General features: G+C 44.0%; 1 protein-coding gene across 1 annotated transcript in view; it reads left to right on the top strand.

Moving 5' to 3' along the window:
• The window catches only part of Vwa3b (von Willebrand factor A domain containing 3B), a 180,197-nt gene that overhangs the window by 153,897 nt on the left and 12,080 nt on the right, over positions 1–14,220 (top strand). The window contains 3 exon segments of the mRNA XM_059281386.1: positions 5,378–5,489; positions 12,391–12,515; positions 13,910–14,047. Of these exon segments, the coding sequence (XP_059137369.1) occupies positions 5,378–5,489; positions 12,391–12,515; positions 13,910–14,047 (375 nt within the window).

Here is a 14,220-nt window from a genome sequence, read left to right as displayed (position 1 = left end):
AGTCACTGGTACTTCAGTGTTAGCCGCGCCCCAGAACGATTTGAAGGGAACAATACTTTTAGCCGTTTAGAAAGGCCTCAGTGGCATTTAAAATGAAAGCCAACACTCTCCCCACTGTGGCCCACCCATTGTTTCTACCCATGTGGGGGAAAGTCTCCACAGAGTGAAAGGCTGGTGAACATCAGATGGACTGGCAATCGAGGAACTACAATGGGGAAGAGAAGAGCAAAGGACCTGGTATTTTAGGCAAACCGACTTTCATAGCTCAAACCCATTTTAAAAATGTAAAATAAAAAAAATTCATCCACGTCCTTCCGGCTGGACCATTAAGAACTTGGGACCCAGAGGTTAAAGAGGTCTAGTTAGATGAATGCTGGGATAGTCTAACTGTGAACCTCAAGACAGGACTTCAGACATGGATTCTAATGAGCAGCTTGTCACACTGATGAATCCTAAAGCGGAAACGGCCTCTCTGGAATTGCTGGGCACACGTGACTTCTTTGGAATAGCAGACTGTGGTCTTTCTGGAGGCAGGCAGACTCCTGGGCAGCCAGGTTGATCTGTGATGATCTGTATGAACATTGGTGTCGAGAAGCAGAGAGATTGTGAACTTTACATGAAGGTGGAGTGTTTAAGCCATCACTGATTTAACTCAGTATGTTCAGGTCTCTCAATGTACCCAGTAACTAGAATATTCTACAAGGACGCTTACAGAATTTGGCCTGCAGGATGCTGCGGGTAAGAAATCTGTGGAACTCATGTTCTCAGTTCCAGCATTGAAAATATGAGCAACACATTGGTATCCATGTCCTGGTACACACAAGGCTTAGCTATCTCCTAGAGTGCAGAAGTAGATCTTTCCAGACAGAAACACGAAGCTAAAGGATGGTTGAGAGCATGTGGTGTTTCTAGGAAGGTCAAGAGATGCTGCCTGTTCACACAGCCAGCTACACAGCGTTTGGAAATGTATTATCTGTTTCCTGGTGCAGACTCACCCTCCTGAGGCCTTTTTTATACTGCAGAAGGTTATCCTGAACTTCCTATGAGGCTTTAGGTTTCTCTTCTGAATGAAAGCCCAGGAATAAGGAGGTAGCATCCACCACTGACATTACCAATGCTTCTGGTGATGCTGGACCATTGGTAGACTGATTAGATCAGTGAATGTACAGCTTCCAAAGAAGGGGTGTGGATGAGGCACAAAATCTGGCTAGATGGGACTGTCATAACAAATGAGCAGTGTGCATTGTACATTTTGGATCACACCTTTGGAGACTACAGGAAACACTAATCTAAGGACTAGATTATATCCCACAGGCCACCAAAGAGACCTTAACCCTTAGTTCACTGATTGTCCACCTTTGGAGACTACAGGAAACACTAAGGACTAGATTATATCCCACAGGCCACTGAAGAGACCTTAACCCTTAGTTCACTGATTGCGCACGGCTGAAGATCCATGTCTGAATTTTTATCTCTGAAGAAGCAGACCATATGTTTACTCCTTTTAGTGAATCCCCAAGGCGTCAGCAAACAGATTTCAATGACCAGTGACTGCAAACGACCCCCTGGCACAGCACTGAGGAGATGAGCCACTTAACTAACTGAACCCAGACTGTTCTGAATGTGTCAGGACTCAGGAACTGCCTAAGGTTTATTTATATGCTTATGGTCATCTCCATTGTGCATTAGAGACCTCCCAAAGCGAGAGCCTGCAGGTGAACTCATAAAGTATCGTGCTGCATACTTTCTTCGTGATAAAATTATAGCACAGCAAATTCACAGCTAAGGTTTTATGGCTCCCCACTGCAGAAGACAGCCTCAAAACACTAGAGAAAAAGACCACTTTCTGTGTAGCAGTTTGTGTCCTGAAGAAGGTGGCATTTGACGGTCTGTAAAGAGAACCTGCAGAATGATTTTGATGGGCACTCTAATAATTACTAAGTTAATGGATGACAAAGGAAAAGGAATACCCCAGGATAGAAGGCCCCAACTTCTGCAGCATAGAAATTTGGAGGTGGGAAAGGGCTATTTGGTTCATGTTTTGGTTTAAAAGTAGATCCAGGGTTAAGGATGTGGCTCAGTATAGACCCAGAAACTTCTATGCATGTTCTCTCACTCCCTCATATGCAAAACATTGTGACTGAAGTTATATAGAGCAAGCCAGAAACAAATGGCCACCTATTTTTACCTTCCCCCTGCCAAAAAAAAAAAAAAAAAAAGCAAATTTGTGGGAGTATGATTTACATGTCATGAAATTCACCTATTTCATTTCAGTGTTTTTCAACAAAACTGACCTAGTTGGATTTCTGTTACTGTGATAAAATGCTTTATTTCAGTTCACAGTCCCAGAGTACCCGTCCATCGCTGCAAGGGAGTCACAGTGGCGGGAACTCCCAACAGCTAGACTCACATCACGCCCACGGTCAAGAGCAGAGAGAAACGAACGCATTCATGCTCACTTGCTTGTTTGCCTGTCGCTCAGCTCCGTTCTCCCACTTTTACACACACAGTTCAGGATCCAGTGCCTAGGGCATGGTGCTGCCCACAGTGGGCTGGGTCTTCCCAAATCAACTAACTCAATCAACCATGACAATCCCCCCTCCTCTCCCACACACATACATGTCCAAAAGCCAACCCACTGTAGAAGGTCTCCCCAATTGAGACTCTCTTCCTAGATTCCAGGTTGGGTCAAGTTGACAGTTAAAGCCACACATCACATTTTCCAGCCATCATCTTAAAATCTGGTCACACATTCAGCTCCAGGTGATTATTAATCAACTTCTAGCTCTGTAAATTAGCTTTCTCTATGTATTTCATATGTAAGTGGCTGTATACAATCTTATTGTATACCACATTATGTTTATCACCTTTCCAGTTACTAGACACTTGAATACCTTTTTTATCATCATGAATAATGCTGATATCAGTACTTGCTTGTAAGTCTTTGCATGGTTATAAGATTCCATTTATATTAGCAAAATGCCTATTTATCAGCCATATGGTAATTTTACTGTATCATTTTTCCCCCCAAGTAAGAATTTTAATTGGCCATAATTATTAACCTTTTAATGGACTCTTAATACTATTCCTTTGATCCATATGATTCTCCATACCTTAATGCTACACTTTCTTCATTATTGTAGGTTATAGTAAGTTTTGAAATAAAAAAGTAGAAAATGTCCAAATTATTTGTTTTCGAAATTGTTTTGGATTGGGGCTGGGAGATAGTTCAGTGGTTAAGAGCATGTACTACTATTGCAAAGGACTTGAATTCAATTCCTGCTACCCACAGCAGGTGGCTCACAACTGCCTGTAACTTCAGCTCCGGGGGATTTGAGACCTTCTCTGGCCTCTGTGGATACCTACACCCATATGCACATACCACTGCGAGTGCACGCTCTCTTCCTCTCTCTCTCTCTCTCTCTCTCTCTCTCTCTCTCTCTCTCTCTCTCTCTCTCTCTCTCTCTCTCACACACACACACACACACACACACACACAGAGGCACATAATTAAAAAAATGTAAAGCTTCTTTTTGACATTTGTAAGATAATGTTACTAGTTTCTTCTTGTAGTAGATATATCTAGCACATTCACTCCATAACTCATATGACACAATCTGGAAATAAGAAAACTGTCTTTTCCTCTGTCCTTTCTGAAATTCCCTGAAAGTGGCTTTGTCCCTGTAAGGTTGTCACTGAGTTGGGCCAGAAAGGAGTTATTTGGTTCAGAAGGTGGACACTGTTCCTTCTTAAAACTCTATTTTCTCTCTGTCATTTGTTAGTTTGTCTCCAAGTATACTGGTTTTTCCTCTGGTAGGAAAGTTCTATTACTAAGTAGATACAATGTTTGTCTGTATATTCTTTTATCTCTAAAATTTCCACTTATATCATGTAGCATTAACAGTTTATATGTTTCTGTTGTTTAAAAAAAAAAGTTGTCATTTGAGAGTATTTACACCAGCCGGGCGGTGGTGGCGCACGCCTTTAATCCCAGCACTCCGGAGGCAGAGCCAGGCGGATCTCTGTGAGTTCGAGGCCAGCTTGGGCTACCAAGTGAGTCCCAGGAAAGGCGCAAAGCTACACAGAGAAACCCTGTCTCGAAAAACCAAAAAAAAAAAAAAAAGAGTATTTACACTTGCCTCGTAGACTGGTTTTAAGTCTTTATTCATCATTTTAACACCCAGGTCATCTCAGTATTGGGACCTACTGGTTGCCTTTTACCTGAAGACTTGCCCACAGTTTATTGTTTACTTATGTTACCTTTTTATTGTATAATGGACATTTTGAATATTGGGCTTCAAGATTTTGTTTTTAAACTCTTTGTTGAAGGCTGAACATTATTACTCAAACTTGGTTACCCTTTTACTTCTATGGGCACTTTCTTCTTCTCTGAACCTTTAGAAGTGGTTCTCACATCAGTTCAGTTTCAAAAACCTGATATACCCTCTGGGTTGCCCTCACTCACATCACCGGAGGCTTAGTCTGGTGCTCTGGGTCGTGGGCAATGACGTACATTTTAGTTTAGTTCTCAGAGGATTTGCCATGTTTTTCTTTCCCGCACATGTGCACTTCATGGGTGAGCCCAACTTCCCCTCTGGAACTGACTTCCTGATCTTTAATCTTAACATAACACTTCACATGGCAACAAGTGACGTCATGTAGCGATGATGCTGACGATAATGGTCCTCCACTTTCTGTGCCAATCTCACTCCTCAGAAGCAGCATCTGTGAAAGGTGGGCTTTTAGTTCTTGGGTTCAAACTTGATTGTTCCTCTAAGTCATGACTCTTCATATTTACACAATAACTTTCATTCTACTTTATGATAATATCGGTCTCGTTATTCCCTTCTCCTACCTGCATTCTGCGATATTTTATTTAATATTTCTGGGTGTGTCAGATTTCTTCTTTAGTTCCTGACTCCACATGGTAGTTCCCTCTGTGCCAGGGCTTTGTCTCTCTGCTTATATATTATTATAAATTATATGTATATTTATTATATGTATATAAATCTGTATATTTTAGAATGGGAGAACTGGATAACTGATTGATAAAAAGGAAACTATATGTTATATAAATTATGTATTATAAGCAATATATACATTATTATATATTATATAGCCATATAATTGTAATTATGTGTAATATATATTTTTTTAGTTTAGAATGAAATAATATAGATATATATAGAGAGAGAAAGAGAGAGACAGAAAGATAGAGAGCCAAAGTTAGCCTTATGAAAAGGACGCTCTTTAGTTAATGTAGGACAGAGGTGTCCCGGACGAGTATGTGGCACACATGTGACTGTAAGTCTCTTTCTCTTCATGATTTGACTGCATTACCTTTTGCTCATCACTTCTTCTTGTTGGTCTTTTTCAGGAGCAGAAATTACAAGGGTATCCAACAAAGAAAGTCAGATCAAGGAGAGTAGATCCCCTCAGAGGTCAGAAGGTCATTGCCAGATGTGAGGAGAATGGCTTCTATTTTCCAGGTACATTTTTCAGACATTGCTAAGCTATGCTGCATATGTGTGTAATATTCTGAACACACCAGTCTACATCTATTTATTTTATTTGTGAGGGGAGGGGTGGGCACAGGTGCCATGGCATGTGTCTGGGGGGGGGGGGTCGGGGGGTCAGAGGACAACTTGCAAGAATTTCTGCGTCTACCATATGGGTTCCGGGGATCAAACTCTGGTCATCAGTCTTGGCCACAAGCACCTTCATCTCCCAAACCATCTCACCAGCCCTGGAAGTGCCCGTGTAATACAATGAACAAATACATGAATATTCTTGACTTCAGGGTAGTTGTTTCTTACCAAGGGATATTAGGGGAGCCTCCAAATAAACAGTAAGAACATATAACACGTTAGATACAGTACTGTAAGGGGGAAACCAAGCCACAAAGAGAATTGAGTGTGTCACAGAGAAGTGCAATTCTAAATATTGTGCTTAAGAAAAGGCTCCTGAGGGATATGACATTGATACGGACATAAAAGAAGAGATGTCACCGGGTGGCAGTGGCACACACCTTTAATCCCAGCACTCGGGAGGCAGAGCCAGGCAGATCTCTGTCAGTTCGAGGCCAGTCTGGTCTACAGAGTGAGATCCACGGCAGGCACCAAAACTACACAGAGAAACCCTGTCTCAAAAAACCAAAAAGAAAAATAAAAGAAGAGATGTCATCATTAGATTATCTGGAAGGAAGGCTCAAGGCTGGGATGCAAGGGACGAATTTCAGGAAAAGCGGACAGACTAGCACAGTTGATTTGAGAGGTGTTCCCAAGACATCCCTCAGGATGTGGTTTTGAAGGAACCAGCTCGGTCCGTTCAGCAGGGAATGGCAGTGTAAAGGGGGCTTCGTAGACAGTGAGAACAGTATCTGGCAAGAGCTAGAGGTGACTAAAGATCCTGTGTCTGGAGACAGAAAAGCACCACTGGCTGGGACCAGGAACACAAGAGAACAGTGGGAACCAATAAAGCTGTCTTAGTCAGGGTTTCTATTGCTGCAGTGAAACACCATGACCAAAAGCAAGTTGAGGAGGAAAGGGTTTATTTGGCTTACACTTCTACTTTACTATTTATGATTTAAGGAAGTCAGGACAGGAACTCAAACAGGGCAGGGACCCACAGGCAGCAGCTGATGTAGAGGCCACAGAGGAGTACTGCTGACTGGCTTGCTCTTCCTGGCTTGTTCACCCCTGCTTTCTTATAGCACCCAGGACTAGGAACTCAGAGGTGGCCCCGCCCACAATGGGCTGGACCCTCCCACATCAATCACTGGTTAAGAAAATGCCCTACAAGCTTGCTTACAGCCTCATCTTATGGAGGCATTTTCTCAACTGAGGCTCCTTCCTCTCTGATAACTCTAGCTTGTGTCAAGTTGAGATAAAATCTAGGCAGCATAAAAAGCTTTTCAGGGAGGTTAGTATGGGGTCACTCCCAGCAGGTACTTTTAAGGAGTTTGCCCTTGCTCTCAGGGCATTGGAAAGTCACATTCAAAGTTGGGAGAAAGGCTGGAGAGATGACTCAGTGGCATGGATGGAAAGATGTGGATATGTGCTTAGGATACGAACTACAGGTGCCTGTGAGATGCGCAACGGAAAATATTAGAGAAGCCATTGGAGTCTGGGGTCTGGAAAGGGACTCTGGATACAGAGTCTGGAGACATCAACACAAGGATTGTCACTGAAACATGGGCAGGGTCAACAGGCAAAAGATGACTGGAGAAAACCTAGAGGACCCTATAAGAAACAAAAAATTCAAGTGCAGAAACCGAGCCATTTATGAAATTTAATTAGCTTATCTCTCTAGGTAGTGAGAAATAACTTCAGCAAAACATTTGGCTTCCGGTCAGCATGTGAATAGAACTATTGACTGAGATGTCTTCTTTGATATCTGGCAAACGAACTTGGAGTTGATTGGATGAAAGGAAATGCAGAGTCAGGCATTTGAAATAGCTCCTGTGTGGAAGCATCAAAGTGCTGCACTGGGGTGCTGGACTGGGTGGGGGTGGGAAGCTTCCCTTGCTTGGGGCGGAGAGGGGATCACAGGAGGTCCCTTCTAGTGAGAATCTTGAGTTTCTGAATGTAAGCCATGGAGAGGATCCTGTGTGAATCTGCCTTGTAAGCGGAATGTAGGACTGCATTCCAGATGGATGGTTTACGGACTAGGGTCTGATTGCTGGCCAGGACTCCAGGGAAATGAAGACTGGCTCAGACTTCCCCAGGATCTCCGCTGTGTGGGCCCAGGCTGGGGGACAGAGAGACAGGGTTAACGGCACAGCCACCTAAAGTACCTGAGATCGCACGGCAATTTGTTCTCAAATGTGTAATGGGAGCCAGCGAGTATCCTCATAACTGCCTGTGAGCTGCCTAATCAAAACATTTCAATTTGCAGCTGTGATTGAATTCCAGTAAGTCGAAGTGGAGGAAATAAACACTTGAATTTAGTTACAGAACCCGTAATTTTGATCCGCGGCTAGTCAATAAACATTCACGCTACCCAATTAAATGGCAGTCTGTGGAGTTGGTCCGTGGGGGAAAGCACTTGCCATGGAAGCACGAGGACCGGAGTTGAGGTCCCCAGAGCTGACGTTGAGTCAGACGCAACAGCGCGTGTCTGGAATGCCAGCACTCCCACAGGGAGACGGGAGACATAGAGGAGAATTCCCAGAAGCCTGTGGGGCCGCGACCCTGGCATCCACAGTGGTGAACAAGAGGTTCTCAAACAAGGAATAAGGAGAAGACCGGACACCCGAGGTTGTCCTGTGACCTCTGCATGTGTACCAAGGCATGTGTGCACCTCTACTCACACATACAAACGCAGCGCACGGGAGAGCTGGACGGACATAGATTCTCTGCCTTTTCCCACCCTTCAAAGTCAAGGGATCATTTTTTAAATTGGAGACTGTAACTTCTCCTGCAGAGTCTGTTTTTCTTTAAAAAAAAAAATTAAACTTGTAGAAAAGTTACAAGAAAAACGGAGGAGAAAAAAAAAAGAAAAATGGAGAATTCTTAAATTCCCTTTATCCAGATTTACTAATTTTTAACATTTTGTCCCATTTTATTATCTGTGAGTCTTTTACTTTTTCACATTCCCTTCCTGCACACACACACACACACACACACACACACACACACACACACACACCTTTTCTGAACTATCAGAGGATTAGAGGTTAGATAGCATTCATCACACATCACAACTCTCTTTCTCAAAAATGCAGGTACTCTCCTGATGGAACCACAATAAAAATGACCTTCAGGGAAGCTGGCTGACGTCACTGTGCGCCTTCATGGGTGTTCTGCCTTTGTTACTTGCCTGCCAATGCCTTGTGCTTTTTCTTTAGTGCAGATTTAATTGAGAGTCACGTGTTACATTTGATTAACACATACCCTTACTGTTTGGTTGTTGTTTTTTATAAATAGGGTCTCACTACGTAGTTCTGAGTGGCTTAGAACTTGCTGTGTAGCCCAGGCTAGCCTCAAACTCACAGAGATCCACCTGCCTCTGCTTCCCAAGTGCTGGGATTAAAGGTGTGCACTACCACACAAAGCTCCTTAATCTAGAATTTTTATTTAACCTCTTCTGTAAACTTTCATGATGTTAAAATTAAAAGTAAGGGCAATTACAGAATAGCCTTACTTGGTTTTGTTTAGCTTAGACTCAATACATACATTCTTGCCCAGGAGACAACCTTGGTGATGTCACTCAGGTGTCATCCTGTCCAGAGGCACATGATGTCCATTTGTCCTCCTTAGTGATGGTAACTTGGACCGTATGGTTGGTATGAGTTTGTAATTTCTCTTCTTAAAAAAAAAAAAAAGGCCAAATAGGTTTTTTTTAATTTTATAATCAATTTAATTTTACATATCAGCCATGGATTCCTCTGTCCCCCCTCCTCCCACCCATCCCCCTCCCTCCCCCCAATCCACCCCCCATTCCCACCTCCTCCAAGGCAAGGACTCCCCTGGGGATTCAGCTCAGCCTGGTAGATTCAGGTGAGGCAGGTCCAGTCCCTTCCTCCCTTCACCTAGGCTGAGCAAAGTGTCTCAGCATAGGCCCTAGGTTCCAAAAAGCCAGCTCATGCACTAAGGACAGGTCCCAGTCCCACTGCCTGGGGGCCTCCTAAACAGTTCAAGCTAATCAACTGTCTCACTTATCCAGAGGACCTGATTCAGTTCCATGGGTGCTCCTCAGCTATTGGTTCATAGTTCATGTGTTTCCACTAGTTTGGCTATTTGTCTCTGTGCTTTTTCCAATCATGGTCTCAATATCTCTTGCTCATAAAATCCCTCCTCTCTCTCGTTGATTGGATTCCTGGAACTCCATCTGGGGCTTGGCCGTGGATCTCTGCATCTGCTTCCATCAGTCACTGGATGAGAGTTCTATCATGACAGTTAGGGTGTTCGGCCATCCCATCATCAGAGTAGGTCAGTTCAGGCTTTCTCTCGACCATTGCCAGTAGTCTATTGTGGAGGTATCTTTGTGGATTTCTGGGGACCTCTCTAGCACTTTGTTTCTTCCTATTCCCCTGGGGTCTTCATTTATCATGGTATCTCTTTCCTTGTTCTCCCACTCTGTTCCTGATCCAGCTGGGATCTCCCACTCCCCTAAGCTCTTTCTCCCCCGACCCTTGCCCTTCAACATGTAGAAGGCTGCAAATAGATCCATATCTGTTGCCATGCACAAAACTTAAGTCCAAGTGGATCAAAGACCTCAACATAAACCCAGTTACTCTGAACTTGATAGAAGAGAAAGTAGGAAGTAGTCTTAAACGAATTGGCATAGGAGATCACTTCCTAACTATAACACCAGTAGCACAGACACTGAGAGAAACAGTTAATAAATGGGACCTCTTGAAACTGAGAAGCTTTTGTGGAGCAAAGGACACGGTCAATAAGACAAAGCGACAGCCTACAGAATGGGAAAAGATCTTCACCAACCCCACATCTGACAGAGGGCTGATATCCAGAATATATAAAGAACTCAAGAAATTAGACATCAAAATGTCCAACAGTCCAATTAAGAAATGGGCTATAGAGCTAAACAGAGAATTCTCAACAGAGGAAGCTCAAATGGCTGAAAGACATTTAAGGAATTGCTCAACATCCCTAATTATCAGGGAAATGCAAATCAAAACGACTCTGAGATACCACCTTATACCTGTCAGAATGGCTGTGATCAAAAACACTAAAGACAGCTTATGCTGGAGAGGATGTGGAACAAGGGGAACTCTCCTCCACTGTTGATGGGAGTGCAAACTTGTACAGCCACTTTGGAAGTCAATATGGCGCTTTCTTAGAAAATTGGGAATCAATCTTCCCCAAGACCCAGGGATCGCCCAACGACAGAGAAATGGATAAGATCTACATGAGCAAACTGGATGTGTGTGTGTGTGTGTGGGGGGTAATGAAGGCCAAATAGGTTTTAATAGACAATTTATTGGTGGTTCTTTCTGCTGACTGTTGGTCTAAACCTCCTAGTCCTTCCTCATGAAAAGGTCTGATTTAAATGCCATCAGTCAGCAGAAAAGCAGTGTTGCAGTATTGAGTTGGGTGCCCATTGCCTGAAAACACGTTCACACTGGTGCACACTCAGCCTGGCTGGCTGTTACTGTTAGCCTCGGAATCATAACAGGGACTCCCATGTAGCCATATCTATCCCATGAGTCGAAGAGGAAAATGACTACTTCCTACAGGGTGGAAGTGGCCAGCTGATGGGTGGCCTGTCCTGTTCAGATGTTGACAGGCAAGGAGGAAGACTCATTTCAAACATGATGAGATCATTACTTATGGGAACTGGGTCATTCTTCCAATGACAGAAAAGAATTTTTCACCAGGGAATTCATAGTGTTTTCTGCCCTGTGTCGTAAGTACAAGTTACAATGGGGAAAAAATAAGCAAGGAAGGGTGGCAGGATACTCCTCTAAATGTTTCTAGCCAGCTAACACCAAGCTTTTATTCACCTGAATTCCCTCTCCTGTATTAACTGCTTGCCTGCAGTCACCCAGCTTGCCGGCACCTCAGCTGCCCTGTCTTTCCACACAGGATTTGAAAGGATTAGACTGCTGGTAAGACTGTTGTGACAATGGTCTGGGACCACACACTACACTTGGTTAACTGCAGGTGCTTACCTTAAATGTACACGTCCTTGTGTTCAGTCCTCAGCACAACAATATGCAAAAGTGAAGAATATAAAATTGGCCAGACATGGTGGCACATGCCTTTAATCCCAATGCTTGAGAAGCAGAGGCTAGCCTGATCTACATAGATAGTTCTAGGCCAGCCAGAGCTACAAAATGAGACACTGTTTCTAAATAAATAAAATTATAAAAATTGAAAAATATGTGTAACGTTCTCTTTACGTATAATGAAAAGACAAACTACTTGTGGCTGCTTTTTTTTTTTTCTTCCATTTTTTTTTAGGAAAGCCATGGGGTATATTCAACCTGGTGATCTTTTCATTTATCTAATATCAAATGAAAAGGTGATTGAGGTGGGCATTTATATTTCCTCTTTACTCTCACAATTTAACAGTGCCTACACTCAGTCTCTTTAGAAGGACACGGGACTATAATAAATAGATAATATTTGGTTGTGTGTGTGTGTGGGGGGGGTGCCCAGTAGGAAGCTGTTCCTAGAACAGTCAGCAGGATGGGATACTGCTAGTGCTGAATGAGTGGGCTCTCCTTCACCTCTGAAACCAGAACATTTTATTCCTCCGCTTTGTGTTCAGCCCCAGAAGGCATCGGACTATATCCGACTTTCCCCCTGCAGGGATCAAAGGGGTGTGCTGATTTAAACAGGCCTGTGCTTTGACTCAGCACAGACCATGGGGTGGAGCAGAACTGCTGCTGTCATCGTGTTTTGTTTCTTTTGATTCTTCCAGGGGTTGTGAAGAAATGTGTGAGCCCCACTCACGCGCTGGTAGACTTCAGGTATGGAGAAACCACGATTGTGCCCATCTCCTTCATCACACCCGTTGGGGGTGCCATGCCCTGCCCACAACTTCAGGTACCTACTCTCTGATCCCTTCTGGGACCCTTGATACAACTGATTCTCAATCTGTGGATCAGAACCCCTTTGGGGGCAAACTATCCTTTCATAAGGGTCACCTAAGACCATCGGAACACACATGTTTATGTTATGATTCATAAAAGTAGCAAAATTACAGTTATGAAGTAGCAACGAAAATAATTTTAAGGTTGGGGGGGTCACCACAGCCTGAGGAACTGTATTAAAGAGTCACAGAATTAGGAAGGTTGAGAACCACTGCTTTATACTGTCCACAGGGTTTTGGATTACAGAGGCCCCTATGTATCCCTCTTGGGCTCCTGTAGGGAGCTTGTCTGGGCAGGAAGAGCAGCAGCCAGTTTCTAGTACCTATCACTTGGCAATGTCTCTGCTTGTGACTGATGTGCCAACTCCCTCTTAATGTAGCCGTCCACCGTGTCTAGTGGCTTATCTAATGTCTTGTAACACTTGTCGCGAGGGGGAAGGAAACCGTGGGACTCCCAGTGTTCCTGAAGCTTTCACTGCAGAAGGCTGCGTTCTGTTATGTGTATCAAGGACAGAACTAGTGATTTCTGTGACCTTGTAGTCAGCTGCTGCCAACCTGTGATGTCATAATGCAGTTACTCCGAGTGTGCCTTCCACGGATGAGACAGATGAATACGTTCTCACCTGATTATAAGTGAATAGGTCTCTACACCATGCCCGGTTCATCTGCCTGCCACTGTCTTAACACCAAGACACGGGAGGGCAAGGCCCAAAAGGAAAGCCTTTCAAAGCCCCAGTCCTGCTGTTTCCTGCATGGTACAAGACAGGGAGGGATCGTGTGGGTTATCCTTGGTCTGTTCCTTCTTCCTGGATCAGACCCACAGCACACCTCCTGCACTTTCCTCCTGGTGACTGACAGGTACCCGGCAGCCTCACTGTGCCCTTTTGCAAAGTCATCTATACCTCTGTGTAGCCCTCACCATGGATTCCATGTCTGTGCTGGGACTGACATGCTTTTCCTGTGTCTGGGGGACAGCCCTTCTAACACTGGGGACACGGTCCCCGTCTTTTATATCAAACACCCTGGACACTCCTTCAGCCCCAGTCTTTATTTCTACCAATCTCTGTGAGTTTCAGAACCCTAACCATCTTGCTGACTGTCAGTTGCCAAACTCCTACCAAAACTGGGTTTTCCAAAGTGCTCACAAAATTGCAGGTGTGGCCCAATAAACTCAGAGAATTCTGGAACCCTTTCTTGTCTGATTTTTTTTTTCAAAGCTGTATATCAGAATTTTATCACCAGTACCTGCCAGTCATCAGGGATTAGTGTGAAACAAGCTTATATTAAATTATGTGTGAGCTCTGCAAGCACATAATTTATTTGCTATGGAATGTGCTTTCTTCTACAGGTTGGGGATTATGTGTTTGCCAAAATCGTGACAAACAAAGGATTTGACTTCTATGTCCCCGCCATCGTCATAGCCCTTCCAGATCAGAGTGTGCCTTCAGAAAAATTCTATACCGTGTTGAAGTGTAACAACCGCCGAGTAAGTGTCCACCCAGAAAAGGGCTTTCCCCCTGGGCTGAGGATGGCTGAGACCTGAGGGGATGCAGCTGTCTCCTCCTCCTACTCAGGCATCCCTTGTGGTTTGGACTCTACTCATGCCGAGAGCACTGTGGTCTCCTTGCTTCTATGGGAGGATCATTTGGCTTGCCTTGT

The sequence above is a fragment of the Peromyscus eremicus genome, chromosome 16_21, assembly GCF_949786415.1.
Source record: "Peromyscus eremicus chromosome 16_21, PerEre_H2_v1, whole genome shotgun sequence".
Lineage (NCBI taxonomy): Eukaryota > Metazoa > Chordata > Mammalia > Rodentia > Cricetidae > Peromyscus > Peromyscus eremicus.
The sequence above is the reverse complement of the archived record's forward strand: the minus strand, read 5'-3'. Positions and strand labels throughout refer to the sequence as shown.